This window comes from Cyrtonyx montezumae, unplaced genomic scaffold (genome assembly GCF_038088225.1).
Source record: "Cyrtonyx montezumae isolate F1298 unplaced genomic scaffold, pur_monq_1.0 scaffold_1, whole genome shotgun sequence".
Classification (NCBI taxonomy): domain Eukaryota; kingdom Metazoa; phylum Chordata; class Aves; order Galliformes; family Odontophoridae; genus Cyrtonyx; species Cyrtonyx montezumae.
In genome coordinates, this window is record NW_027071825.1 from 22,102,542 (window position 1) to 22,130,465 (window position 27,924).

A 27,924-nucleotide genomic window follows, 5' to 3' on the forward strand; every position below is an offset into this window, starting at 1 on the left:
GATGGGCTGAGTGGAGGAAGGCTTTGTTTCTGTCCAAGATAAACTTTTGAAATATTGATGTTTTGAATTTTAATAATGTTAGTAAATTTGCTAAAGATGAAATTACTTTTCAAGAATTTGCACTGTTTGCAAATACTGTTTCCTTTCAGGCAATGAAATGCACTGATCACTTTACTTTGATAGGGGTGTGGTAAAAGTAGACTGTTTCTTAGTGCATTTGTCTTGGGATTTTTTCACTATTAAGCAGAAAAATGAGCTTCCTGATACTACATGGTTGCTTTTTATATCCCACCTGCATTTGCAAGCATTACTGCCATCACTTAAGAAACACTATTCTTGGTAAGACATAAAAGAGCCAGAGATCTTCCTGAAGCCAGCAATTTTAGTTGCATCCTCATTACAATGACAAGATGGAGTGCTTGAAGCTTTTGTTAGCTGTGAGATGCTTGGAAACAGAACAGAAAATGAGAGTGGGACATGTTACTGTGGTGCTCTGAAGTTCGTGTGTCAGCTTCTCTGCTCTAAGAAGTGAGTAACATGTCGAGACTGATAGCAAGGAACTGCTGTCAGGGCAGACTGAAAGGTCAGTCTGTGTTCATTATCTTTGTAACAACTGGTAACATCAGAAATGTGACAAGGTTAATTTTTTGACCTGTTGGATGTTTAATAAATTAGAGCAAGAAGAAATTCTTGAATGTCTGTTTGCTCCTGGCCAGCATTATAGCTGAGCGTGCCAGTGTAATTGCTGAGACTGATTGTGTGGTCTGAATCAGAATTGGATTTAGGCAGTGAAGAGAAATGTAACTCCATATTAGCAAGGAGTTGCTCTTATCTTCTTTTTCTTTTCTTGTTCCCTAGCAGCATGATTAAGCAATCACACTGCCGTTAAAATACTCAGCTGTATCAAGGTGGTGTGAACATGGATTGTGCAGAACCCTTGGAAGGCTTAGAACATGGGATGTACAAACCACTACTTCAGATTTCAGTCCTCCCATGTACGTTTCCTTACTTTATCAGAGGTGCTACTGACCTGTAGCCCCATGAGTGGGTAAATTGATTGCTGTTCTGCTTAGCCTGTTAACCCTGAAGAGGTTGCTGTTACACATGATGTTTTCGTCTTAATGTCCATGCTAGCTTATAGTTCAGCTGAAGAACTTAGTTTCCCTGAGTTAGCTAACTGAGTATATAACTTCATACTAAAAATGAATCTGATTTGAAGCTTTGTGAGGTGGTTGCTGTTTCCTCTGTGTGTAGGAAATCGTCTGCAAACCAGTATGGAGGCACAGCAGCTTTCAGGCACAAAATGTTTTGATTCAATCATGTTAGCAGTGAATATTGTTTTATTTAAAGCCAGTGAACCATTGCAAAGAGAGAGTGACATCTGAACAAAGCAGAAATGTGGGAATTTCACCCCCTAAACTCTGCAGCAGATTTTGCGGTTGTCTTAGTTGGCTTTATTGTAGGATACTTCTCAATTTTGTAATCAGAAGTGATGGGATTCTTTGAAGGGTAGAGGTAAAACAAAGGAACAGATATAGGTTTTCTACTTAGCTGTCTATTTCTGTCAAATCAAGGAAGCCAGGGAAGTGCCTCGTCAGCCTTGCTGGCTCTTTGGAAGCCAAGAATAGTCTGCAGAGGAACCCCAGGTAGTTCGTCCTTCCTGCAGGATGCATGGTCACTTTGTTGGCTGTTTGTTAACAGTGAGATGTCTGGGATGCTCCATGGAGGACTCTGAAGCTGATCATGGAAAGCAGTCCGAGATGTGGCAGCCCTTGGCAAATGAGTTTTGCTCATAAGATTGTGCTGCTGAAGCAGAATGCTGCCTGCTGATGAGTACGTTATGTGTGTAGGTGATCTGTAGCATTGAACTGGTGAATGAGGGAGTGGTGCAGGACATCTGGCAGGGAAATTGCCACCTCAGCCCAAAAGTACTGTTTGAGGATATTGGAAGGAAAAGAGTCTGCTCTAGTTCATGTAACCAGTGACAAGAAACATTCTTCACTCTTGGAAATGGTACCATGTTATCTCTGAATCAAGGAATGTAATCTAAAATCAGTGAGAAATTAATACTTTCTGGTTATGAAAGTGGCTCTTCTAGAGTTAACTGTAACTCTGCATTGTATTAGACAGTGTTATTAAACTATTCTAGGATTGTTTATATTTAATATTGATATAGAATTTGAAACTTTTAATAATTCAAAGTAATTCAGTGGGAAATCTATTAGTAAAAGTTATAACACTTCTTTTATACAAGATTAAAGGTGCACAGGAATGTCTTGTCTGTGTGTCAATGAACAATTCCCTAATCTTTGCAAATTATTTAGATTGGGATATAACATATATAAAAATTTCCTTTTATTATTACTTAAGAGTGATTGGTGAGGTGCATGAAGGGAGAATGTTGCACTTTGATTTCATTCCTTGGAGAGGTCACCTTTTTGCCTCAGCCTTACATACCATGAGGTGCAAGGCTGAAATTGGCAGCCCACAGTGTTTGCACAAAAGGAAGAGAGAGCATGGGCTTTGGCATGCAGCTGGGAGCTGGAAGCACAGCATCTGCAGGCAAGTATCTGCCCTTGTGCTTGCCTTCTGCAAGAGCGTGCGTCGGTCACTGCTGTCAGGCTCTCAGCTGGCTTCACACCCGGAGAGTGTGCTGACTTCTGGCATTAAGCAGCATCTGGTTAGCTGTGTGTTATTTTTTTTTATCACTCAAGATAGGAAATCTGAAAATTTTCCAGACTGGTAATTTCCAGATTTGTTACAGCATGCCAGGGACTAACCAGATCTGAGAATGTGTTAAAACAATGCTGAAACAAATGGGAATCAAACACATGTGCTGGACTAAAGAATCCATGTGTTTATTTTAGGAAGTATTTTATTTTTCTTCTCTGTTCCCATTTGAATGTAAATTATTTTGTGGATTCTTTTTAATTGGAGTTCTAGTCCTACTGGTAGAGGCAGCAAACTGCTGGCCTTCGTATTTGCAGCAGGAACAAAAGGGTAGCAAAGGGAGAATGGTCCTAGAAGATGCAAAAGATGAGTTTTCTGCATTTCTGCTTCTTGAGGCAGCAAAGCACGTAAGCCTTGCTTGCTTGTGCCCCAGTGTTGCTTTTTTGGCTATGAGAAACATTCAGCTAGACATGTTTTTTTATTTTTTTTATTCTCACCAGCCAGTCTGCTCAAATTTACATGGTGATCATCTAACAGCAGTTTTAGAGCACTAAGCCAGCCAGCTAGGACACCTTAACCAATGTTTCAGATATTTAGTGGACAGAAAACAAAGGAAAACATGAAGTTGGAAAGAGGAAGGGCAAATGTAGGAAGAGACTGGAACCAGGGTGGGAGGTTGAGAAGGTGATGTGGGTTTGTTTTGTCTTTTTTTTTGCTTACAAGTTGGCCATCTCTGCATGGCTGGAATCCCTTTCAAACAGGAAAAGCCTTGATGATGTAACCAAAAATTCTTAAGCTGTGTTTGAGATGGAAGATGACTGAGGTGGTGATTGATGCAGCTAAGTTAAGCTTCTGCTTCAAAAATCTCTTGTGTCCTGTTGACCTATAGCAGCTGCACTAAAATTGCTGGCCTTTCTTAGAGGTTTCGATGCAGCTCCTCCCTGAAGTGTCCTGATGGGTTTTCCTCTACTTTCCAGGACTGTGATGGAAACTGAATAATTTATTTATAGTTCAGAACCACTGAGCAACCTGCAAATAAAGGCACTCACTTGGGTAGCTAGGAAGTGGGATATGTCTGTGGTTGTTGCAGTCTGCAAAATGGAGAATCAATAATTTTCAATTCTTGAAAGGCTTAAGGGTGTGTCTCATTTCTTGTTCTGGTAGCACCAAGCATTAGGGAGAAAACAGTAGTAGTAAGGTTAATCATCTTCTGCAAACAATGAGGAAACCACCCAAGGGTAGTTGAGCTGCATGCTACCACGGTCTGCTCTTTGTACTCCTGAAGCAAGCAAAGCATAAATCTTTTGCCGTTGCCCATTGGGATGGTGTCCTGCCTAGCCTGCAGGTTTTTGGTTGGTAGTAGTGTAGCCTCTGAGCTTTCAGAGCACGCACTTTTTGGGGGCTGCTGGAAGTACCATCCATCAAGCATACTTATATCAGTGCCTGCGTGGCTTGGAGCCTCTACTTAAGCTGTGCAATCACAAGTTAATGCGTGGGAGAGCAGGATTACTCAGATGTTTCATGCATTCAGTGGTGGTTTTGTGCACAGTTGCTATTGTTTGAGCTTTACCACTGGGCTCCCTGATTAAAGAAACAGACCCTTCTTAACAGCGAGCAGGAGCCTGGGGAGCTGCTGCATACCTCAGTGATGGGATAGTGGAAAGTCAGAGAAAGCATTTGGTAGTTCCCTTAAAGCGTGAGCTGTGTGGGCAAAGGAGTTAGCCTTGTTACCATGTGCACCCAGTGCTGTGTTGCTGCAGAAGTGTTGGAGCTGCATGATTTGGATTTGGCCATGTGTATTACTCCCACAGGAGCCAGTCCTGGGCTGAGGTCTCTGTGTGGTCTGTTTCTCACCCCCGTGCTGTCATAGCACTCAAGCTGTGCATCATGGCATGCTTTGTGGTGCCTCAGATGTCCACTTGGAGCATCCTAAAGCCACATGTCTGTCACCTGCCATATATGAAAGGCAACGGCTAGTAACCACGAGAGCATTTCCTCCTGTAGCCCTAACAGTTCTCCCTAATGGTGTGTGCTCGTTCCTTACTCCATCCCAGCACTAAGTTGAGCAGGTTGCTTGAAACCATCACTTTTAGAGTAGTGGAGGGGTATTCCAGCCAGGTGTCCTGCTTGATAGGTGCTGTCCTCTGCTGTGCTGGTGGTGCCTGGTCAGCAAGGAGAGCTGGGCAGGGAACATTAAGTCTTGTACCCATTCCCTATGATTTTTGTCAGCTTCAGGCTGGGCAGTGGTCTCTGAACTTGTGCTGGCCACTGAAACATCTAAGTAGTCTGAAACAACAAGTTTCACACTCCCAGTTTTGGGCTCCTTTGAACACGATTGAAAAATACTTTGAAAGGAGCTCTTCAAGTGTTTTAGGAAGTCCAGCAGAAGTCCAGGAAGACATTTATGGCTTTAAGACTCCTGAGGAGGGAAACCATCTTTAATATTTGTGACAATAAAAGTGTATGTTTCAATGCTGAGATGAGTGTTCATTTGAGTTGGAGATGGCCCAAAACTGAGAAACTCCTGTGGTACACCTTTGCTTTAATGCTGCAATTTCTCATTCAGGAGAGAGAAAAATAAAGAGGAAATGGACAGGCTGGGTCATTTGGACATAAGGTTTGATTCTAGGCCTTCTAGAGTTTCTCTGAATGTGTTGGTAGCTTGAATAAAATTGAATACTCTGGATTTTCTTACAGACTGTAACTGCAGGAGCAGGAAGCAATTCCTTCCTCCTCCTCCTGCTGATCACAGCCACATGTTCATCCTGGCAGAGTAGTGCCTTGGGCTGCCTGTGCTCGCCTGTTTACCTTGTCCTGCTGGTGCAGTCACAAAGCCTGCACAGAATGCCAGACACTCACTGATGCTTTCCTCTTTTCTCCTGCAGTTCATCTGCTGGGGCTGGGAGTGAAATTTACAAAAGTTTCACCCCTGAGGAATGTTGCAGTTGAGGCTGCTTGTATCAGGCCTGCCTAAGCTGTGGCAGTAACTGCCACCCTGCTTTGAAATAACTGTGTAGCTCTTTCTAAGCAAAAATAAAAGTTCTGGGTATCTTCCTTTCTTTTTTAACAGCTTCATTAAAAACAAATTGTGTTTTAAAGAAAGCAAAACTAAAAGCCCCTGGACACTGCCCCTCCAGTTTCAGTGGCTTTCCTCATCCTTCCCTGCAGAAGAGAGAGCCGGGCTCCCCTCCCCAGCCCAGCATTCTCAGAGGGGAGCAGAGCATAGTGCCTTGCTGTTCTGTTGGAGCACCCTGGCAGATAGGTGGTGCTTTTGCTGGCAACGAGAAATGAGAAAACTCTCCAGAGAGCATTTGGTGTTGTCACAGTCTTGTCTGGAACCAGTTTGGGAGAGAACTTTGTCTTCAGTTGGTGTCTCCTGGCATTGTCAGCTTTACCCTGTTGGAAAAATCCCAGCTCATATTCAGAGATAGTTCTGTCCCCAGGAAACTCTTTGTTATGATATCACTGTTGGCTTTCATCTAGAAATTACTGTACAACTTAAATGTCAGTATTCAAAACTTGAAGTTCACAGGGTTTATTCAGCCAGAATTAGAAATGAAATTTAGTTCAGACTCTTGGCAAGGCTTGCTTTTACATTTATCAAACTGACATTCAAACCAAAGAAGTAAAAATACAGCTAAAATATCAGGTGCCGTTGGTTTCTTGGAGGAACTGTGACAGGAGGGTTGCTTTTCTTTCCCTCCTATGATCAAATTTATCTGCACTTCTGAACACGCATCTGCATTAGGTGGTTAGTGGTTCTTTCTTTTTTTTTTTTTCTTTTTTTCCCTTGGATCTGATTTTGCATTTTAAAATAAAATGTTAGCTCAGCCAGCTTGGACAGAGCATTTGTAGCTGTGTGAAAACCCTTTAATGCCCACAATATCTGGAATGTTTGTATGCTGGCTGCAAAGATTTGATAAGCGCTCGGGCTGCGTAAGCATGGCCAAACAGAAAAGGTTCCAGTTTCCATCCTCTAACTGGCCATCTTCTCCCATAAAGCTGCTACTCAGCCTTGAGCTTTCTTGTCTTCTAAGCTGGGGCAGCAACTCATTTCTTCCAAGTAGCTAAACTTTCTCACAGTTGATATGACAGCATGCTCTTCTGCTTCCAGATTTTCATCTTGAGGGCCAACAGAATGAAAAAAATTTCCTTTCTTCTACTATGTCATACTAAAACATATTTAGCTGAAAAATTATTTTTAGAATTGTTGTGCTCTAAAGGGGAGATTTCTTCTTCTGCATATTCTTAGACACTCAACATTGACTTCATTTTCTCCCCATAGTGTTGAGATATGGTCTGCAGACCCTTCATTTTTCAGTTTGTTTTTGTTCTGCATAGCATATGTAAAGCTCAGTATGCTGAAGGCGGGCAGATATTTCCAAGTGTACCACTACAAGAGAGATCCATCCTTCTTTTTAGCTGCTGAAGTGATCTTTGGGTCATAAGTTACACTTTTCTCACCCTAATCAAAGGAAGAATATTTCTGATGATGTCATACCCTCATGTACCTACTTGGTAAGTCTTTGGGAAGAATGAGAAATCAGAGGGTAAAGACAATTACCTGCATGTCTGCTCCTATCTGTTACCTGAAGATGGAGCCCTATTTACAGGCAAGGTCTGCAAGTGACCCTTTGTGCAAGGAAGGAAGGAGGAGACACTATATTCTAGAACTTCAAAATCTTCTGTTGTGGTGGGAAACAAAACTTGCTAGATAAATAAAATATGGAAAACAGGTGATATTTCAAGTTGCATTGGGAGATTCTTATAAAAAAGGATATTTATTAGGATTGGGTCATTACCACAATCTAAAGGAGCAAGGAAGGCTGTTTTTGATTTGAGAGTTATGGAAGGGTGCTTTTGGTCACTGTCTTACAAAAAATTGGGTTACTGTTAACAGGAACACATAAGAACACTGGCAAAAGAGAGGGAGTGCTAGGCAGCTCGGTCTGCAAACCTGCTACTTGGCTGGGGACTATTTTGCCTCCCGTCCTTGATAGTTTTTGTCTTTCTTTATTACTGCCATTTGCATTCATTGCCTGTTGCAACGTGATGCCATGTAGCAAATAGGAAAATGAGACCTTTCCCTGCAGGGTTTATGCTCTGCTACACAGGAAAGATGGGGCATGAATCAAAATGTACTCTGTAAGCAGTGATCAACATGCATGGCGAAGTCTTCATCGGCATACTGGGGTCCTCGTGCATTTTTACTGTGTTGCTGCTGGCAGTGTTCTGCAGTTGTCGGCCAAGAGGGTTAGGGCTTCATTTTGATGTGTATTTCAGGAAGCAGCCATGTTTACAGAAGAGTAAAGCTAGCCTCTGGGAAGGACAAATTGAAGTAGTGCTTTTGCACTTTCAGGATTTCACAGTCATAAATAGCCCTTCTGAACTAGGATATTGTCAGTCTCATGTAGCAGCTGTGTTGTTTTTCCAGCTCAGGTTTGAAGTTCTGTCCTGCTTTGCTTGTAGAGCAGCATAGACACTTCTATGCTGCGTGGCTGCCTGAGGAGGCTCCAGGGGAAGATGCTGCAATCAGTGCAAACACAGACAAGGAAGGCAGGGTACATGGGACTGTGCCCCACTGCTGCTGCGTTGTCAGTGCTGCTGTTAACTGTAAATCCATGTAGAATTGAACATAGAGTTTTGTTGAACATCTGGCATAATATTCCAAGCCAGCAGCTGCACAGGATTTGGGAATTATGTTTTCTTTACATATTGTATTTGTATAAACAGTGTAAATTGACTTTGAGGCTGATGAAAGTGAAAGTGTGGGATACTTCTATTTGTATATACCTAATTTTCTTGTGCTGGAGATCTAGGTTACAGATTCATTCTGGTTTCATTAGGTGAAGTTTGAGACAAGAAAACCAGAACATCAGAATCCTTCAAACAAGTAAAACTGAAAAAGAGAACAGAATTGCTCTTCTCTACTAGTGCTCAGAGGGATAGCCTTGCTTTGTATATAAGCAATATGTCTGTTGTGTTTTCCAGTGTATTTGAAAAAGATCCCAATGGAGTTGATTCCACTGTGAGTTCCAACCACCGGACCAGAAACCTCCTGGAGTTCTCAGCTAGCAAGGAGCCCAGCCCAGCTCAGAAAATACCCATTGACATAATTTCTGAGAAGATTAATAGGTGAGATAAAGAGTTATCATGTGTTTTAAGTGGCAGAGATCAATGGTGCTTCTTCAGCTCTTCATCTGTTTGATTTTTTTTTCCCATGATCTTAATTTTGGCTTGCATGGTTAAGATATCTCCTACTAACTTTTCTTCCTTTTCAAGCTGTGGTATCTGTTTTCTTAGTTGCTCAAGAGAAAATCAGGAGAAAATCACTGAGAGTACTCTGAACTTAACTAGCTCTGTACTTTTTAAATAATCTGAGTCCAACCTTACCCATTATTTAATTATATAGTTGCTTTAAAGTTCCTTGATCTCTAGCACTCGGTGCATAAGTGAACATATAATTGTCTCCAGGCTGAAGTCTGGCTAATCCACCTCATGTTTTCCACTCATAGGATCTATCCTATCAGATTGCCCCTTTCCAGTAGAGTATTTTGGCTGGTTGAACAAAGCCAGGCACAGATGTGCAGAAAGCTCTAATACGTTTTGCCGTGTGGAAAGACGACAGTAAATCACAAACACTTTAATGCTGTAGCCACGGTGAGGGCTTTGTGTCCTGTGTGGCACGTTTCAGACCATGACTTATGTGACATGGTTGTAGAGTAATTCTCCTAGGAGGCTGTGCTAGTGTGTGTACCTCCTCCTCTTCTTTCACCCTGTTTTTTGCAAGCAGTGAACTCTTTGCTGAGTATTCTCTTTTATCAGTTTTAGATGCTTTAAACAGGAGAAGCAGATTGGGAGAAAAAGCTTGGGGAGCAGGATGTTAATAAGTCTTTCATAAGGTCTTAACCACTGTTCAGCTTGCAGGAGCTACAGGTCTGTCAAAATCACAAGGACTAAGGCTGTTATACCTGTACCCTCTCAAAGCAGAATGTTATCCTGGATATTTGGTGATAAATAAATAAATCGCTCAAGTGATACAGATAATGAGGAGGAAGGAATGTTATTCTTTATTTTGTTGCTGAAAGCTCTAAGGATTTTTGCATTGAAATGCATGCTCTTTTCACATTTTCTCAAAGCTATGCTGGCTGCTGGAGGCTGTTGGAGATATTTGGGAAAACAGCCTTCTCTGCTTGGTTTTAATATAGTTTCTGGCTGCTGCATTCTCATATAGCTTATATTCTTCCTATCTGCATGGTTTAAATGGCTAATAATATTACTGTATTCCTGTGGCAAATCCTTCATAGCTCTGGAATGAAAGAGAAAGTTGCCTCTGCTGAGATCTCACAGTTTGCATCTTATGATGAATATTTTATAGGCTTCATTTTTTTTCAATATCTGGCCTATAAGGGAAGAGATTTTGGAACTGCTAATGCTGATCTCTGCCCTGTGTTGAGTGCTAGCAGACTCTTGTGGGGACTTGACTAAGACTCCTAGATGTTTGAGAGAAACTGTTATTCACCTATTTTAAATATTTCATAGGATTAGGCATAACCTATGTGGGTTTACCAGGGGTCATTTTTATTCTCCGGATTTGGTCAAAGTTTAATGGAAAACTCCTAAGGATTTATTGATGTTTTTTTTTTTTTTTCCCCTAGGTATGATAATTCTGTGTCTGATAACAAAGCACTGATGATAGTATCAGAAGAACCATTGTTGTATATTTCACCTCCACCACCACCCTGTCAGCCCCTGATCAACCGGACGGAGTCACAAAGGTGAGCAGGCAACCTTTTCTGAGGAGCATTTAAGCTACTGTGTTAGGTGGGTGGACAAACAGCTTTGGGTGATGTTGTTATCCGTTCTCATTATTCATCCACTCTGTGAGCAGTGCCTCTGCAGGTGTCTGCTCTGCCCAGTGTCTGCTGCTATGGAGACAGGAGATCAGCTTCGATCTTTTTAATGTTCTGATGCTTTTAGCAATGATTTTCACTCAATATTCACAATGGTCACTTAGCAATAACTGCACAACATTTTGCTGGTTGTCTGGATGTTTTTAATGACTTAAGAGAAATCTCTTCCTATGTGGAAGTGTTTTCAGTATGGAAATCGTGGCCAACTAAAAGCTATGTCTGTCAGATAGATGAAAATGATAGTTTTCAGCTTATGATACAAGCAGAATTAACTTGGCATTGCAAATCTGCTTTATTCATTGTTAGGAAATACTTAGCTCCATTTTTTTTTTCCTAAGAGTCAAGTGTTTTACTAAACTTAATTCCATTGTGCTTTGTCCATACTTGCTCTCAAATTCATTTGCAGCACTTTAGCTTAACCAGTATTTAGTTGTGATCTGGTAGTCTTTCAGTTTTAAACCTCAGTAGTGTTTCCAGCAATTTCAGAATTACTGTTCACTGAGCAAAAAAATAAATAAATAAAAATACTGCATCTGCTTTGTTAAAACATCCATAATTCCAATCCTTTATGGATACTTAGGCAATTGGACTTCATAATCTTTGTAGGTTCACTCTATCTGAACCACTGTATTCTATTATTTATGAGTACCTTCATAATTTGAGTTTTGCAGTTAAACTTGCTTATTCTGATGTTAAAAAAAAGAGATAGTAAGGCAGAAGTGTATTAAACTACTGTGTCTTTGAAGTGTTCTGTATAATTAAGAATTCTGCCACTGCTGTTTGAAACATTTGCTCATGCTGCTGGTTGTGTTTTTTTTGTTATTGTTGTTTTGTTTTGTTTGCTTTGTTTTTAGGCTGAATCATGAACTTCGAGGGTGGGTTCATAGACACGAAGTGGAGAGAACAAGGTCTAGAAGAAAGTCCAATAACCAGCATCAGAAAGCACGAGTTATGCAGGTAGGCAGGATTTTACTAGTGAGTACTGCAACAGGATAAATACACCTATCACTACAAAATCAGTAGATTCTTCTCACCAGTGTCCAGAGGAAAACGATAGAAAGTTTAAGTAGGACAAGTTCAGGCATTTCTGGTGTCTCTAACACCAGAAGCACAATGTGGATATTATATTTTGGCAGGCATACAAAGTGGATGTGTCTTCAAAAGAATTCTATGAATCTGACATCAATTATAGCAAATTTTGTTCTTGGATAACATATGTACCTACTGTGTACAGTATCAACCTCTATTATTTGTTTCTGATAAAATTGACTGTGTTCAAACACTTGCCCTTTTCTTTGTCTCAAGCTTAATTGCTGCTTGCCATCTGTTCTTCTCTTGTCACCAGTGAAAAAATGTACATGTGTTGTGCAAGGTCACTGTACCTTCTTCCATATTCTCTCTGCTACAGCTGTGCATCATGTTTTATGTAGTGCCAGACCAAGAAAGTATTTACTTTTTCAATTTTTGTCATCTTTTTTTTTCCCCCTCTTTTCAGAGCTCCCTTAGTGAGAAGGTACATTCCCAGCTAATGACCATGCCTTACACAGACACGAGCCTCAGGTAAGGCAGAACAACTTGTTTGTTGTTGCTTTCTACTTAATAAATTTGCTTTTCACTAGCAGCTGGTAAAAAGTGCCTGTTTTCACTATGTTGTCTGCTTGTTTGAATGAGATGCTATCTACATTTATTGGCTTAATTTCTGTACCTCAGCAGTTAGCAGCTTCTAGTGATTCAAACTACGCTTAAAGGAGTCTGTTACCATAGCATTGCTTTTCTTAAGAAATTTTTTACAGAGTCTTTCTAAGCAGATAAGAATCTTTGAGGGAAGAAAAAATGCAGGGGAGAGAAGTATTTTATAAGAAATTTTCAGAGTATCATAAGTCTAGTAAAACAAAAGTCTCTCACTGTCTTCGAGAGGAAAGGCACTATAGATAGCACTAAATATATTATTTGGATGAAGAATCATTACATCTTGTATGTAAAGTTTCTCTTCATCTCCTGATTTTCTTGCTGATAATTAGAACTTACTAGTTTGGATTTTCTTGACTCCTCCTCACCTGCATATATATCCTGTCCTTTTCTTGGAAGATGGGAAAAAATGGAGACAAAAGCTTAAGGAAAACAAAATTTCTTTCTCCTGAATTCTCTGTGACAGCATTTAAAAGAATCTCTGCTTTAAGTGGCAAGGAGGAATAAGGAAAATAGAGTATAAAGTGGACTTTTTATTGAGAGAAATACCTGAAAAGTTGCCATTGCAAGTAAGACAGCTGTGGCCCTTCCATTTGCATTGCAGCTTTGAAAGCAGGATCATCCTAGAAGAAAGTAGTGAGCTGTAGGAAAGTGTTCTGGAAACCATGCTGCCAAATTCTGATTTGTCTTGACTAATAAATCAAGAAACAAACAAACGGAAAAGCCACTTTTTTTAGTTCTACAGACAGATGAAGGATGTCCATTTTAACTGGAAACTGAGCCAACAAGCTTGTCCTTATGATATAGGGTAGTTTAATGTATATGCCTGCATTACTCTTGAAAAAAATTTGTCAGTATAATTAAAAACAGTCTGACATCATGCAGCTCTGCATGGAATAATGTGCTGTGCTCAGAATTAAGTGAGGTGCTTTTTGTGTTGTTGTTTTCTTTTTTCTGGAGGATTGATGTTTTAATGAAGACCGGTGAGTGAGTCACAGCAGCTACATGCTGTGACTGTCCTGGAACAGCTAAGAGCATAGAAAAGACTTCCAGTTTCTCCCAAAGACATCAATTATTAGATGCTCCATGAAATCACAGAATAGCAGAATAATTGAAGTTATTAAGGGATCTCTGGAGAGGTCCAGTGCAACCTCCTACTCAAAGTAGATTTAACTTCAAAGTCAAATCGAGTGGTTCAGAGTGATGTCCAGCTGAGCTTTGAATATCTCGTGAAGCAGAGATGCCACCAGCTGTCTAGGCACTTGTCCCAGGGTTAAGCCACTGCCATTGTGAAGTGTTTTTCTTCTGTAGCCTCCTGGAGTTCTTTCTGTAGTAATTTGTGGCTGTTGACTCTTATCCCTTTGCTGTGCATCTCTGTCAGAAGAAACTGTCTCTATCTGCTCTGTAAGTTTCCTGATACATAACATGGGTACACATAGACAGCTCTGAAGCTTTTATTAATGAACTAAATGCCTTTTCTTCAAGACTTTTCTTTAATGCTTGAGTTATGATTGGAAATTGAGCTACCAGTACCTTGTATAGAACACACTTATTGGTGACCTGTTGATCATGGGTGAACCTATGGATAGGAGGGTACTAACAGCATCTGGGTTTGTCTTTGTGTGTAGTACTAATGATGCCAACATTGCCATCTTGTGTCCTGAATTCCTGAAGAAAATTTATCAATTGTAAAGTGTTGCAAAAAAGTCAAAGCAGAGGAAGATCAAGATGACTTAAAAACAATCATACATTAAAAATCCTCAACTCACTTCAGTCTTTTTAGCCTTCTCCAGAGGTGATTTTGGCAAGAGCTTCTGCAAATAATGCATTTAGGACTCCAGATTTCAAGCTCTAAAGAGCATTCAAACTTTTTTCCCCGTTTCTGAATTTTGCATTCTAAAAGCTGTGGTTCTTGGTGCTTATAGCACTGTGTCCACAGCCTCACTTCTTACAAGCACTCTTGCCACGTGCTTGTGCTCTGTAATGCATAGCAGAGTGCCCTTCTAACTTTGGAAGTGAAAAAGACTCATTTATCTGAACAAATAGCTGGATTCAGCACCGCTGTTTGGAGACACAATACACAATATTTCCTGTGATGACTAAAAAACTAGTAGCTTTGAACCTGTTTCGAGTCCTGCTTTTCTCCCATCCTTTCACGAAGCAGTCTGTGGTGGGTACCTGTAAATGCACAAAGGTCAGCATGGTGTATCATGCCATGGTATTACTGGTATTACTTGGAATTCTGAACTGGTGTTAGACATGGAACTCCTTTAGCTTGGTGAAGGCCCAGCAGTTGCCAAGTACTCTGTTCCATCCCGTGGCTGAATATCAAGTTCTAAAAGGCTGTTTTCCAGGTCTAGCTGGATCTTCTGTAGCGTGGGTGAGAAAACGGAACTGTGGGACCTATTTCAGTTTTCAGGATGTGTTTTACTGAGCGATATGTGGGTGTTATGTCTTTTATCACAGTACAACTTCAATGCTGAATCTTAGGGGTGTTCCCATGGGCCTGCATGTTTTTATGAATGAGTAATCAAGCTCAAATTAGCTTGGATCTTAGTTTCCTGTGTGTGAAGGTTGTGATCTCATTCTTCACTTGCATAGTTTTGCTAATGAGGGTATGCAGAACAGAACTGTCTACTCCTGATCCCCAGGATTTTCACCTCCCCATCTTCTTATGGGAAGCCTGGTTTGGCAGCTGCTCTCCTATCACAACGGGGCTAGATGAGCAGTAGGAGTGGAGAGAATGATGGCCTGCTATTACTACTGCTCAAGAAAATCACTTGATGATAGATTTGAGCCTTGTTTGAGAGGCGTAGTTATGTATATTTTAGAAACATACCAAAATAATCTAAATCAGCCACCATAGTTTAGAATCTGGGTCAGCACCAGACAGCTGGGGAGGAATGGTCTCATCAGTGTTTTTGCCACAAATACTGCAAACAGATAGTATGCTATTAAAGTGGGAAAGAATTAAAATGACTGGTTGGAGATCTAGCTAATGGTTTGTCTAAGTACAGCTTTCCAACTTGATTAAATGTGGTATTTTTGAATGGGAGCAGGATGATAACAAAATGTACTGGGAATTTCTCACCTTTCCAAGATAAACAGTGGATTGCATGGCTTGCTAGTATTTTCACATAGAATATTTTTGACAGTGTATTTTCCTTACGTCTGGAATATTTAAGATGAGAATCGTGAAGAAGAGAAGCCAGGATTACATGAACGCTGTGAATGTCTTCTTTTCACTACACTGTCTAAATTGAAAATCAAGGGCAAATCTTTGAGCTGACCAGAGAGGCATAAAAGGAGGTGGATGAGAGAGAAGATGAGGTTGTGGCATGGAAAGCTCTGTGTTTCACTTTACACTCCTTTCAGTTTGATTGGTTTAGATTCTTAGCAATTAAAAAAAAAAAAAAAAAAAACCACTGATTTTTTTTTATTTGATGGTTTTTTTCATTTCAGTTTTTCATTTCAGAACATTTTGTTTTAAAATCATGTTTCACAAGTAATGACAAATTTCCTAACATTTTTGGTACTTTATTTCTGTTAGGTTAGAAAGTGTGTTCTTGCTAGCCTCAGAAGCACAGTTGAAATTAAGCCTGATCAAGTTTCCTGAGGCAAGGCCTCAAAAGCACTTTAAACTTTCAAAAAGTGATCAGTAGCTATCATTATTTTCGCCTGTACTTAATGTTCTTCATGCTCCTTCTGTGGGTGAAGAGCTGCTGTTTTTTGAAAAACAGGTGTTTTAAAGCCATTTTCCCACTGAAGTTAACTTTCTTGCATCTAAAATAATTACTTTCTTCCCTTCTTTATTTCAGCAGGAACTCAGGGAATGAGCTGCAAGTGTATTATGCCTCTCCAAGGAGCTATCAAGACTTCTTTGAAGCTATTCACAGAAAGGAAGATACATTCTATGTGGTGTCATTTCGCAGAGTAAGTGTAGCAGTTGTTCATTGCTGATCTGTTATATGAGCCCCTCAGTCTGTTACACTGTGTGTCTTGTGACAAAAGATGTTGTACTCAAACTTACAGCTGAACTTGCTTCTTCATAAGTAATAGTTTAGTATAACCTTCGCAATAAAGTGGCTAAATTGTAGCCTTCTCAAATATGCCTGTCATGGTGAAGAGTGGAAAGACAGAAAACGTTGTAATGTAAGGGCAGTACAGTGTGAGATTGTATGAAAACCAGGCACAAGGGAAGCTGGATTGAGGTAGGAGTATCTGGAGGTGAGAGACCGTCCTCAAAGAAGCAGTATTCCTCTTTGCATAGTTTTTAAAGTAAAGCACTGATGCAGTTTTATCAGGTAAGTGAAAGGTAAATTCCATGTGTTATGTATGAGATTCTAATGGGACTAATTGTTAGACACCTTTATTGAAAGGTTAATGTCGACAGACAGAGTAAATAGCTTAAGTTAGCAAGTTGTTCACCTTCATCATCATTACAGTAGTACTGAGCCTTCAGATTAAATAACTTTTTCAACACAGTCATAAAATCCTTCAAGGCCTGTATGTGATTCCTGCTACTCTGCAAGAATTCCAGTGAAGAGCTTCATCACCTTTCCTGTGCCTGCTCATTTTTCCAGATGTGCAGTGTTTCTATTATGGATTATGCAGGCAGGGAAGAGATTGAGGAACACAGTGACAATTTGGAGGGAGAGTCTGTACATGGCCATGGACAGGAAGCTCTAAAGAGGCAGAACCTTTTTGTGTGTGTTGTAAATGTGTTAAAAGCTCTTTTAGTGTGTATATCAGTACAGAAGCACGGAGCTATGCTTAAAGGCATTCAGTTGTGCACATGTACCTTATTGCATTGTGGCAGTAAATCCTGGCCAGCACTTCAGGACCGTGTGAACAGGTATCTTACTACAGCATTTAAGGAGTTGCTTCTGTGGGGTGCAATATATGACCCTCAGCCCAACACACCCCAAGTGGAAGTTTCAGCCGTCCATTTGTAGGAGTGTAAAGTGTTTCTGTAAAGTGCCACACTCTGTTTTGTGTCATCTTTTGAATTTTGTTTCCCTTTTTGAAAATATGCTAAAGCAAACATTGAAAGCAATCAGAAGAGCACAGAAGTTCTGTAAGGAACTGCTTGCTATATGGGACTGCAGAAGCTGCAAGCATGAGGGCCAGGACAGAGTACTCAGAATCCAGCAATCTTTCACTGTGTTTATTCACTGACATCCTAGGACCCCTTGCTATGCCTGCCTATGCTCAGAAGCATGAAACAAGTGGGAGCAGCTGTAAAGCATTGGGGCAGGCTCCAAGGAAACTGGAAAGAAGGATGCCCAAGCAAAGTGGGTACTATAGGCTTTTTGCTATTGCCAAACTGGCAGATCTGCCTTGCCAGTTTCTTTTTCTCAGACACCCTTCTGCCAGCCCTGATTTGACATGTATAAAACAACTAATGGGCCAAACCAATTACTTTTTTTGTTGTTGTTTTTAACATGATCAAGATAACTGAAAGAGCATTTGGTGAAACTGAGAAGCAACAGCTTGAAAAATAAGTGTTTGTATTGCTCTGTAGAGCCCCTTACCACAGTAATATTACAGCCAGATGCTTGGTAGGAGTAAAGGGCACATTCAAAGTTTTGTAAGGATAACTCCCTTTGGGTAACTTACGCCTTCTTTTGAGAACCAGGCATAGAGTTCTGGGTTTGTGCAATACTCACTGCGGTCCCGGTGTAATACTCACTCAGGTCCAACTTGTTGTAAAACACTTTCATGTGGTAGCAGGCCAATAATCAGAGTAGTTAACTGAATATTTGTTCAATAGGTGCAATAAATTTATGTTTCAAGGTATAGGTATAAATGTACTCTGTGCACAAATTATTTCTGTTAGCTCAACGTCATATTACTTCTATCTTTCCCTAAAATACCCCCATTTGAACTTTGTGTCCTGTATTGTGCAGTACTTCATTCAGTGGTAGTTTTTCTGTTGTTTTGTGACTTTGGGACAGGTGAGCTCTTGTGCTGGGATTTTGGATAGGCTTGTACTGCAGCTTTGGTAGGCACATTTTCACATCTACAGCACACTTAGTGACAGTAAAAGCTATTTTAAAACTGGAATTCTCAGTGTTTGATGACACTTCCTGTGCTGCAAGCCTGAATGGTCTTGATGCAAGGAATGCTACAAGAGTGAGAAGCTGCTTGGGATCAGATGATGGAAATTATTAAAGCAAATGGTGGTTCAGGCAGCAGCTGATGGGTAGGAGTTTGTTTCCTTTGTTTTGTAGATGACTTAATGAGTCCTGAGGCTTGTCTGTAATGCATGTTTGGCCCAGGCGTGAATCTGGGGTCTTAGCTTACTAAGCCTCCTGCCTTGCTATTTTGTGGTTGTAATATTAGAAGAGAATTGTTATATACGTGCCTATTCACAGCTAATGTTTTCCTAGGACCCTTGTTTGTTTCCTCATCATGAAAGTGTCCTGAATGTTAGGAGGCAAGAAAGTGGTAGCTGTAGCTACAGCAGCTCATCCGCATACAATCAGTCCTTGCCTGAGGTTGGTGGAACCCCTCAGCAAAGACAGCAGCTGGTATTGCTCCTGTGACATAAGTATGTTCTCAGCTGCTCTCTTTCCTCATGGCTTCAGGCATGGGTGTGGATGGGGTGGCATGCGTATGTGTGTGCTTTTGCAAGGCCAGGAGCTTGAGCATTGCCAAGTCTCTGGCGCCTGTCTAAGAACACTGTATTATATGCACACAAGAAACTCAATTGTGTGATGGGATGGCCCAGAGCAAGCAGCTCTGTGGCAGTAGAGTGCCCATCGCCACTTTTCAGCCAACAATACTAGGAAGTGCATCTTCAGCTCCTAGCAAAGCTGGTTTGCACCCTGAGTTAGAGAACAGTGTTTCAAAGCTGAGAATGGAAATGTCTTCCCTTGCTCGAGCTGAGGATATCTCCCCACACATTAAAAGAGAAGGTGCAGAATTCAGAAATCAGAATGCATGGCTTAGGATTCCAGACGGTGATAACTGTGATTGCCATACAGAATTTTGTTGCTTTTTGCATAGATATGTGTCATATTGTTTCCAAGAAGGTTATTTAGAAGGAAATTACTGGATCTGAGATGCTATTTTTTCCTGGCTCGGGAATCTTCTGTCACTCTGCCCCATGTAAATAAATGGATGTACATATGTAAGTTTGTGTGACACATCCTTCTTTGGTCTAGTCTACAATAACTTTCTTATTACGTGAGATACATGTTTTTAGAAAGGGTTCAGGCAAAAAAAGAACTTTTTTTTAGTACTTTTGTTAGGATTAGGCTTTTCTTAAGGGTTGAGTAGAAATATGAGATTAGTTTCCAGTGTTGGGATTATTCGGTTGTGTCACAAGGCTGGAATTTTGTTATTAAACGCTTGGCATGTTCTGCTGTTCTTTCAGCTCACAACATAAATACAGCCAGCACCAGGCTCCGCGTATCCTGAGGATGAGTAGAAGGGAGTGGAGAATTGATAATAGAGGTTTTTACTGGAAACTCGAAATAAAAAGCAGAATAATGTCTGTCTAATTCCTCACTTTCTGTCATGGCTGTAGTCCACCCAAATGCGTGTATTGGTACACAGGTTCTGTTTACACTGTATGTCCTGTTAGATTAATGACCTGGAAGTTGTCAGCTTTCATTTGGACTTAGAGCCGTCCTTGGAAATCGAGTGAGCCTTGTGCCACAGAATTCCCATCGCTTGGCTCTGCTCTTTTGCAGGGAGAAGTTTGGGGACTTTTAAACTCAATCTATGAAGTTTATTTGGTAGCAAAGCTGTGGGTATTTTTGTTTTATGAATGGAACGTCCTCAAATCAAAAGCGGTTTTATGTACCACCTCGTTTGCTACTTTATAGGGCAAACCTGATCTTTTAACAAGTTCTGCCCGGGGGCACTTTGAGATGGCTGGTCTGGATTGTTTGTGATCGCAGGCAAAGGGAGCCCTGCAGGGCCTGAGGCAGCCACTAGCTGGGCCTCTGCCAGGGGTGCCCTTCACCTCAAAGCTGCTGGTACCATTTTCTCTGGACCCCATTCCCTTTTTGCTGAAGGTTAGGAGCTGAAAGGGGACTGATTTCTTCTTAATGTTGAGGGACAATTCCCTTGTGTTTACTTGCTCATTTGCCAAGGTAGAGGTGATGCCTGGGCTTTGTTTTCCTATCTGGCTGTTGGCCACGCAGGCTCTCCCAAACACTTAGTAAGTTGTTATACTGTTAGCAGAAATATACAAAAGGACAAGATTCATGCAGTTAGGAGTCCCAGGGAGTGGATGGTTCTGGTATGGGTGATGTGGGCCTTCAGAGTTTCAGAGATCCCTTACGCCCTATGTTTGTGGGATCCCCATACTTTGTGTTCTGTGTTCAGTACCACATAACTCAGTGTCTGTTCCTGGTCTGTGTGCTGAAATGTATTGCATTTTTTTTGGTCAGTTTTGCAAATGCTCTGCACTAGAGGAGCTGTGCCTTCTCTTCCCTGGATCTTCAAGAAAATGCCATTTGCTAGGACTGTCCATGCATCTCTTACATAGCAAGACTTGGGCTTCTGAAGATGCAAGGTGGAGGAGCAGAACTTGCAGTCATCCCCAAGTGGTGCTTGGTTGTTCCTCTAAGACTGAATTTCTCAAGATCTCTTCAGTTTTTTCTCTCTGTGCTTTGGAAGGCTTGCATGTGTGCATACCACAGTTGAAGTTGGCTTTTTTTCTTTTTATAAGGAGGTCAGAGGAAGATAAAGTAGTACTTGGATCAACTAAGACCATACACGAAGAAGGACTTTCACTGAAAGTCTACAAAAGTTATTTTCTGCTATTGCCAGGAGACTCTGTAAAGTCATTTTTTAACCACAAGAAATATGTAGCTGACAGCAAGCAAAGAATTCTTGAACGAGGTCAGTGTTGTCTCCCAGCTCTGCCAGGCCTCAGCAGCCAATGCTGCACAGGCAGGGCTTGCCACAGTTTATTTCTTGAGATGTTAAGTTTGTTAATTGCATTATTTCTCCAACTTTTAGGAAACATCTTTGTTCAGCTTTCCCTTAGCATCGCAGAAACTGATGCTTGGCAGTATAACAAAGCGCATTACCTGGTATTCGTACCTGCTGTTCCCAAATGTTGCAGTGCTCAGAAACCATGTATTTACAGAATGGGTCTAAGCTGTGTTGCTTTGGGTTGGCATTAAGAGTGGGTTCAGAGCTGAGAATTCTGTGCAGTGAATAATGAAAGCGAAGTAGGCATGCATCTGTGAGAACAGCACAGCAATTGGAGCTCTGCTAACTGAAGCCAGAAGAGAACGACGTGGAGATGAATGCCTTATTCTGATATCATGATTTGTAGAAATGCTTGGAAATGCTGCTGTTAACAGAAAAGGCATCTTCTGGGGGTGAAGAACTGGCATTCTGACTTGCTGGGTTTCAGTTAACTTCCCCTTGCTGTCACCAGATGGAGGCTAAGTGGAAATCTGTCATCTCCCTGAAGCATGTTGGAGTCTCCAGTTGGTGTTGAACCCCTTTGTTGGTTTGTCCCAGGTCTAAGAGACAGAACTCAGTGTCTGTAGTTTTGCCAGTATCTTTGATTTCTGCCCTTTGACATCTGATATCAAGTCTGCTTGATCTGTTCTAAAATTCCAGTGGAACGTGGCTATGAAATTCAAATTTGTTGAGGTAACATGCTCTGTCAGCTCGGAGGAGAGGCACCTGGCTGCCCCTGCAGTCATCCTGTAAGCCTGGCACTGCCTGTCATAGAAACTCTTCTGTTTCCAGAGCTCACATCTGTTTTGCCAGGGCATTCAGACCTTGCCATTGTTTCTAGAATTACTTCGGTAGCTTACATATGTAGGAATGAATTTCTGCTAGTGATGGCTCCAAGTGAGTCACAGATAACTGCACAAAGATCGCTTTGAAAGCAGTAGGAAGTTTTGGTAGTATCATGGTCAGGGAGAGGGTGAACATTCCTGCTGATGGAGCACAAAAGGTAAGAAAAGAGCATAGGATTTTTCTGAGAAAAATCTTGTGTTTCCTGGCTAAAGTTAGCTGCTTCTTAAAACGTGAAGGGCTAACAGTTTGGAAGGTAATTAAGTAGATCACAGAAGAAAACAGCCCTTCCAATTTACTTTGAATTGTAAATGCTGCTCCAAATCCCCCCAACTTCTCTTATGCAGTTAGAGACAGAATCCCCCCAGCCTCCCATGGCTAAGCAGTAGATTTCACTCTCGTGGGCTGACATCATTATAGGCTTATTTAGAACAATGGCGTTTTTTAGCATAAGAGTGTAATTACTGATATTGATGGAATCATGGCTTAAAGTCTGATCTGTTTGGGGAATTTAAAAGGCCACTGACATTCCCTTTCAGTAATTTCTCTATTTATTTCGAAGTGCAGATGTCTTCTGATATTAAAGCTTGCCATCTACGTTTAATGGCAGCGCACATACAATATCTTATGGTATATTGCAGTAAAAAATGGATATTAAAATTTGATTCTGGTTGTTACATGTTAGAGCAAGGGTAATGCTGGCCCTCTGGAAATTGATGGCCAAGTTATTACCAACTTCAATAGGAGCAGAATTTCACTTCACTAAGCTGCTTCAGTTCTGTGGCACGTAAACCACAGACCTTCAGTCAAATACTTTATTTGAAGATGTGAATTTCTGCTCCTGAAAGTTAACATCTGGAATTACATGTAAGGATTTCTCAAGTTCTGCAAACAAGCTTTTACAAAAGTGATACAACCCTCATTTAAATTTGGTTTAATTTTTTTTTTCTTTGTCAGGATCTTTCTCACACGCTCAGTGTGTTAGAAATAGAATATTTAATTCATGTTTTGCTTTCGTTGGTAATAATCTTGTGTCACTTTAATTGTATTTTGGATGGTACATTATTTTCAGGCAGCAAAAGATTATAGAGTGTTGAAAACAAGAAGAGACCCACTGGGTTTCACTGGGTCAGAGAGCCAGTACAGCACAGCCACGGTCTCAGAGCAGTTCTGAGCTGTATCCACTTCTTCGAAAGGCAGCCAAAGCTCAGATAAGTAGCAGTGGTGCTCCCAGTGTTAAAAACAGGTGTGCACAAGAAAAGCAGAACTGTGGCCGTCATTTCAGGTGTCTTCTGATCTTGCTCCTCTTTCTAGCAAGGAATCATTTCTCTGTTCTGCCATCAGGTAAGCTGCAGAAGGACCAAATCGTTGCTGCTGCAGTATTTGGCTTGGCTGAAGTGCTTGTGGCAGTACTTTGCTGTGCTACAAACACAGTTTTGGAAGTAGTTTGAACTTATTCAGGGAATGTAAGCGAGACAGGTTCCAGCTCATTGCAGATTTGATGCCACATGTGTCCTGCAGGCAAAAATGTATTGTAGTGAGTTGGCTTCAGATGATATTTCATATCCAGAAGTTCAGCTCTGACATACTTTTCCCCAGTTTTGTTACGTTTTGTCAGTGGGTGTTTTGTTGCTGAACTTGTAGTTTTCTTCTCTGGACTACAGGGATTTCTGTGGATAAGGTTGTAACATTAGGTCTCCCATTCAAATAAAATGCAAGGATTAGACTTTTGAGTATTGCTGCTCCTAAAGACAAAGCATCTAATTTGTACATTTACGTCTTGTGAGTTTGCAGCTGCTTGCAGGTTTTTGAAAGATTTTAAGAACTCCCATTTCTCCTATGAAACCTGACCTAAGCTATTGAGAGGAAAAATTGCTTTACCATAGGAATTTAAGATCTTATCCTGTATAGTGTACAGGCACTGAGAACTATATGTACTGAAAGACCCAAGGCTAAGGGCATAGTATCCATAATGGAGCTGCTTGTCACTTTCAGAACGAAGGTCACCCTTCAGCCTGTCTTCTCTTGGATCTGACCCTCACCTCTGGAAAAAATCTGAGAAGGAAAGCAGAGCGTGTGGTTGTGCTTCAGCATGCCCTGGGTCTTACAAGCAAGACACTGTCAAATTAGAGCTGCAGCAGACTTGCAAATTTGAAAATCCTTTCTGAAAACCTCCTACTTCCATCTAAGTGTCACTGTTAAAAATGAATCCTGCCTGTCACATGATTTGCTACCACTTCTCTTGGCTAAACTGTGGATTCTCTCCATGTCAGAGGGAATGTTCTCCTCCCAAAGCTCTGATATCTCTCTGAAAATGCAAAGTGAGCTTTCTTTTTGTCCTTTCTTTCTGTCATCCTCCCTAACGTGGAATATTTGTGAGTGGAACAAGGGAGAGCTGACTGTCAAATGTGATGAGAAGAAGAGGGTTCTCTGTGGTATTCTGCATACTCAGCTGGGAAATGTTACTTTTCATAGCAGCTTAAGGCTCTTGCTTAATCTGAAAGCCTCCAGAAGGAAATGTAATAATCTAAAATTAATGATAGTATACAGTGTACAAATGGCCCTACTTTAGTCCTGGGATTAGTGAAATGTGTGCTTAAGAAAACAACTCCAAGTTTAAGTAACAGCTCAGAGTGGCATTTCTTTTCTATGCTTGTAGATAAAGACAAGTGATTCCTTAGAAGGCATTTCTTTCAGCACCTTACAGAGTTTTCCAACTGAGCTTACTCTGCATTGTCTGGAAGATTTGTCCTGCCTTGAGACTGTACTCTCAATGGTACAGAAACAAAAGCCATGCCTACGCTTTAGAGGGCCAGCATCCAGGAAAGCAGGCCGAGGCAGACAGTAGAGAAGGAGCCAGGCAGTGAGGTACCCTGGATTTGCAGAGCAGACACCAAGGAGGAGCAGCCAGCAAGTACCAGCTGCACCGTTAGCCTCTTCCGGGCAGCAGCTGTTTGGCTCAGCCCAATGCAAACAGTGGTTAGGAGGACCAGAACAAGAATGCAAACGCGTTCCTGAGCAGGGAGGTAATGCCTGTCGCATCAAGTGTGGTTTTGTTTCATTTGGAAGTGCCTGTTGTGTTGTTAGCTCTCCAAGACGTTTTGGTTGCAAAGTCTTCGTCACTCTGATTTTTATCTCCTTGGAGTTTCTTTGAATCCTGCTGTCCTCCAAATAAAAGAGAGAATAAATGTGGTGTGGAGGACATATGTATAAGCACAGACAGCAAGTCACTTGAATATGGCATGGGCCAAGAGGCACTCTTGACTTTTGTGTGCATAGTCTTGTGTCGTTTGTCTTGTGTATGGTTGCTGGAACTTCATGAAACATATTAATGCCGTCACAGAACTTCTTTCAGCCTTATATGTCCTGGGTCTAACTAATACTTTGTTATTTTTAAACTAGTGTTTGGAAGGACAACATACACTGTAGATAATTACAGTGAAAATAGAACGTACTGCAAAAATCGTCTCCAAAACCCAAACTGCTTTCAGACAGATGTGACCAGTAATAGCATACATTTATTCAAAATCTGCTGTATGCTTGGCAGACAAAGAGTTGTGGGCAAGAAACAGAGGAAGATTGTTGGTTTTGGAAAGCCCCTGTAAAATACCCACTGCTTGTGAGATAGATGTGGATATAGGATAGAGAAATAGAATTGGGAAGTATGGGAGGAAGAGTGAATATCAAGTGGGAATTGTATCAGTGCAGGAACGTGACAGCAGTGTCTCACGGGCAGTGGAAAGCAGGCACTTGCCAGCAAGTTCTCAGGGAAATGAGATTGTCCACAAACCAGTAAAGGATTGCAAAGTAGAGCACTCAGTGAAAATGCAGCTCTAAAGCAGTCTCTGTACTGAAGAGGGGCCAAATTTAGTAATATTTTAATAATGTCAGATAGTAATGTTTTTTTCTTCAATGATAGCACTGTATTAATTGAAGCAAATTTTGCTGTGATTATTCTGAGCGGTTCCCAGAAGGGAATCATAGATTCTTGCTTATGATCTGTAGCAGTATTTAATTATGGAATTGACACTGACGGAGTCCTGTATGAAGAAGTGAATAGTACCTTCTACTCCATAGCTGCAGTAACCAGGAAGGCATTACTGTAGTTTATATTGGGAATGAGCTTGCTTGTGCATGAAAAAAATGACCTTCATGATCTTTCACGCAGCTTCATCAACAGAATATGCAGAGAGCACCTTGAAATGCTCCTGCTTCTTTTCTTTTTTGAACTCCATGCTTCCACACCTTCAGAGTACTTAATTTTTTCTAGTTGTTTCCAGTTTTTGTCTGGCAGCCTTAGCTAAAGTCTTTATAAAAACGAGACGTGCATCATTCAGGTATTCTTGGTGTGTGCACAACACAAATCCTACCTTTGAGCAGTTTAGCAATCTTTTACCTTTTAGTCTTACATTTGAGATCATTATTTAAAGTCTTACAAACACATTTCAAGTTAATTCTGGTCAGATGGAGTTATTTGCTTCCAGTTGGAGTTAATCTTTTGCCAAATTTTTAGCTGGACAACACACAAAGCTTATTTTCTGAATTAAGAGCCCAGGTGCTATTTTGAGTGTGCACTGATTATCACCAACTCCCATAGGACCAAACAGAACTCTTGAGCCTTCCAGGTTTTATTTTTAAACCAATTACTCCTAGGGGTAGGAGGTGTGATAAAACGGACTGTACGCTTTTTATTTTTAAACTGTTTTAAGTAACTGTCTTTAAACAGTTTTAGTAACTCTTTAAAACTGAGTCTGAAACATAGAAGTTATTCTGTCCTTCTGAGACTCTTGATTGCTTGCAGCCTATCTACTAGGATGGAAAGACAGGCTGTGGAAGTCTGCTCCCCTCTCATAAAGGAGCAAGAAAAGTTAGAGACTCTGGCACCTCGGTCTCCTTTCTGTGACTGCTAGAAAGCAGTAGACCCTTTTCTCTGAATGCAGACTTCTTTTATTTTAAATCAAAATGCCAGGATACATCTGTTGCAGAAGTGTATCCACTGTAGCTGTGTGTTCTTTCAGGGAATCCTGTATGGATACGTTCTATCTGTGTTCGATGCAGCTTCTCCTGTCATCCTTTTAAAACAAAACTTCCAGAAAAGCTCCCAGCAGGATGTGTACAGGTGGGTCTGAGAATGAGGTCACCTAACCTGGTGCCCAGTGTGAATAGCTGCTCACCATCCAGTTGGAAAACTCAAGTGCTGCCCGCGTGGCTGATGGAAACTGGATTTGGATCAGTGTTCCACAATTTGGAATATCTAGGGCTAAGATGAGAAATCTGTTGTGCTAAAAAACACTTTCAGGGAATCTTCTTTATGTTTGGATGGCAAACAGATCAGTGAATAATTCCAGCACTAAAAAAAATACAAGTGCTTCTCACCAAGAGAAAAGGCAGAGCTGTGCTATAGGGGCACATGAGCAAGTCATCGTCTGCACCATGAGAGCCATAGGTGGAAGTGGCTTGTGGTAAATCACTGAGAGTTTGTTTAGCAAAGCTCCACTATCCACAGTAAAGTCTGGAGTGTCAGTTATCTCAGAGAGAGGTATCTAATAAGACCAAAAATGACCTCAAGCGTTGTGCAGACCAAGAGCTCCCTGTGTATGAGGAAGGAGCACAGTCCACCTTCTCTTATGTCCAGCTAGGCTTCTGTATATTAAACAGTGCTTTCCTGTGAGGCTCTGCAAGTGGACATTCCCAAGCCATGCCTCGTTGATGGTTCCTTCCCCAGAGCCTTGGCAAGTGTGACGCTTCCTGGGCTACTGAGTCACTTGTTAGCATCTGGGAGGCATTGCTTTAAACCTCTTAGGGAATCCATGCATAGCTCTTCTACTTCCTATGAATAGTCCCAAGTGCTTGAACCTGAAGTTCAAGAAATGGA

The 27,924-nt window shown here is 41.1% G+C and overlaps 1 protein-coding gene across 1 annotated transcript in view; it reads left to right on the plus strand.

The window, feature by feature from the left end:
- Positions 1-27,924, plus strand: part of ATF6 (activating transcription factor 6) — a 72,540-nt gene that overhangs the window by 13,961 nt on the left and 30,655 nt on the right. Inside the window, exons 10-14 of the mRNA XM_065744004.1 lie at positions 8,662-8,805; positions 10,329-10,448; positions 11,438-11,540; positions 12,079-12,143; positions 16,091-16,205. Of these exons, the coding sequence (XP_065600076.1) occupies positions 8,662-8,805; positions 10,329-10,448; positions 11,438-11,540; positions 12,079-12,143; positions 16,091-16,205 (547 nt within the window). The remainder of the gene's footprint in view (positions 1-8,661; positions 8,806-10,328; positions 10,449-11,437; positions 11,541-12,078; positions 12,144-16,090; positions 16,206-27,924) is intronic.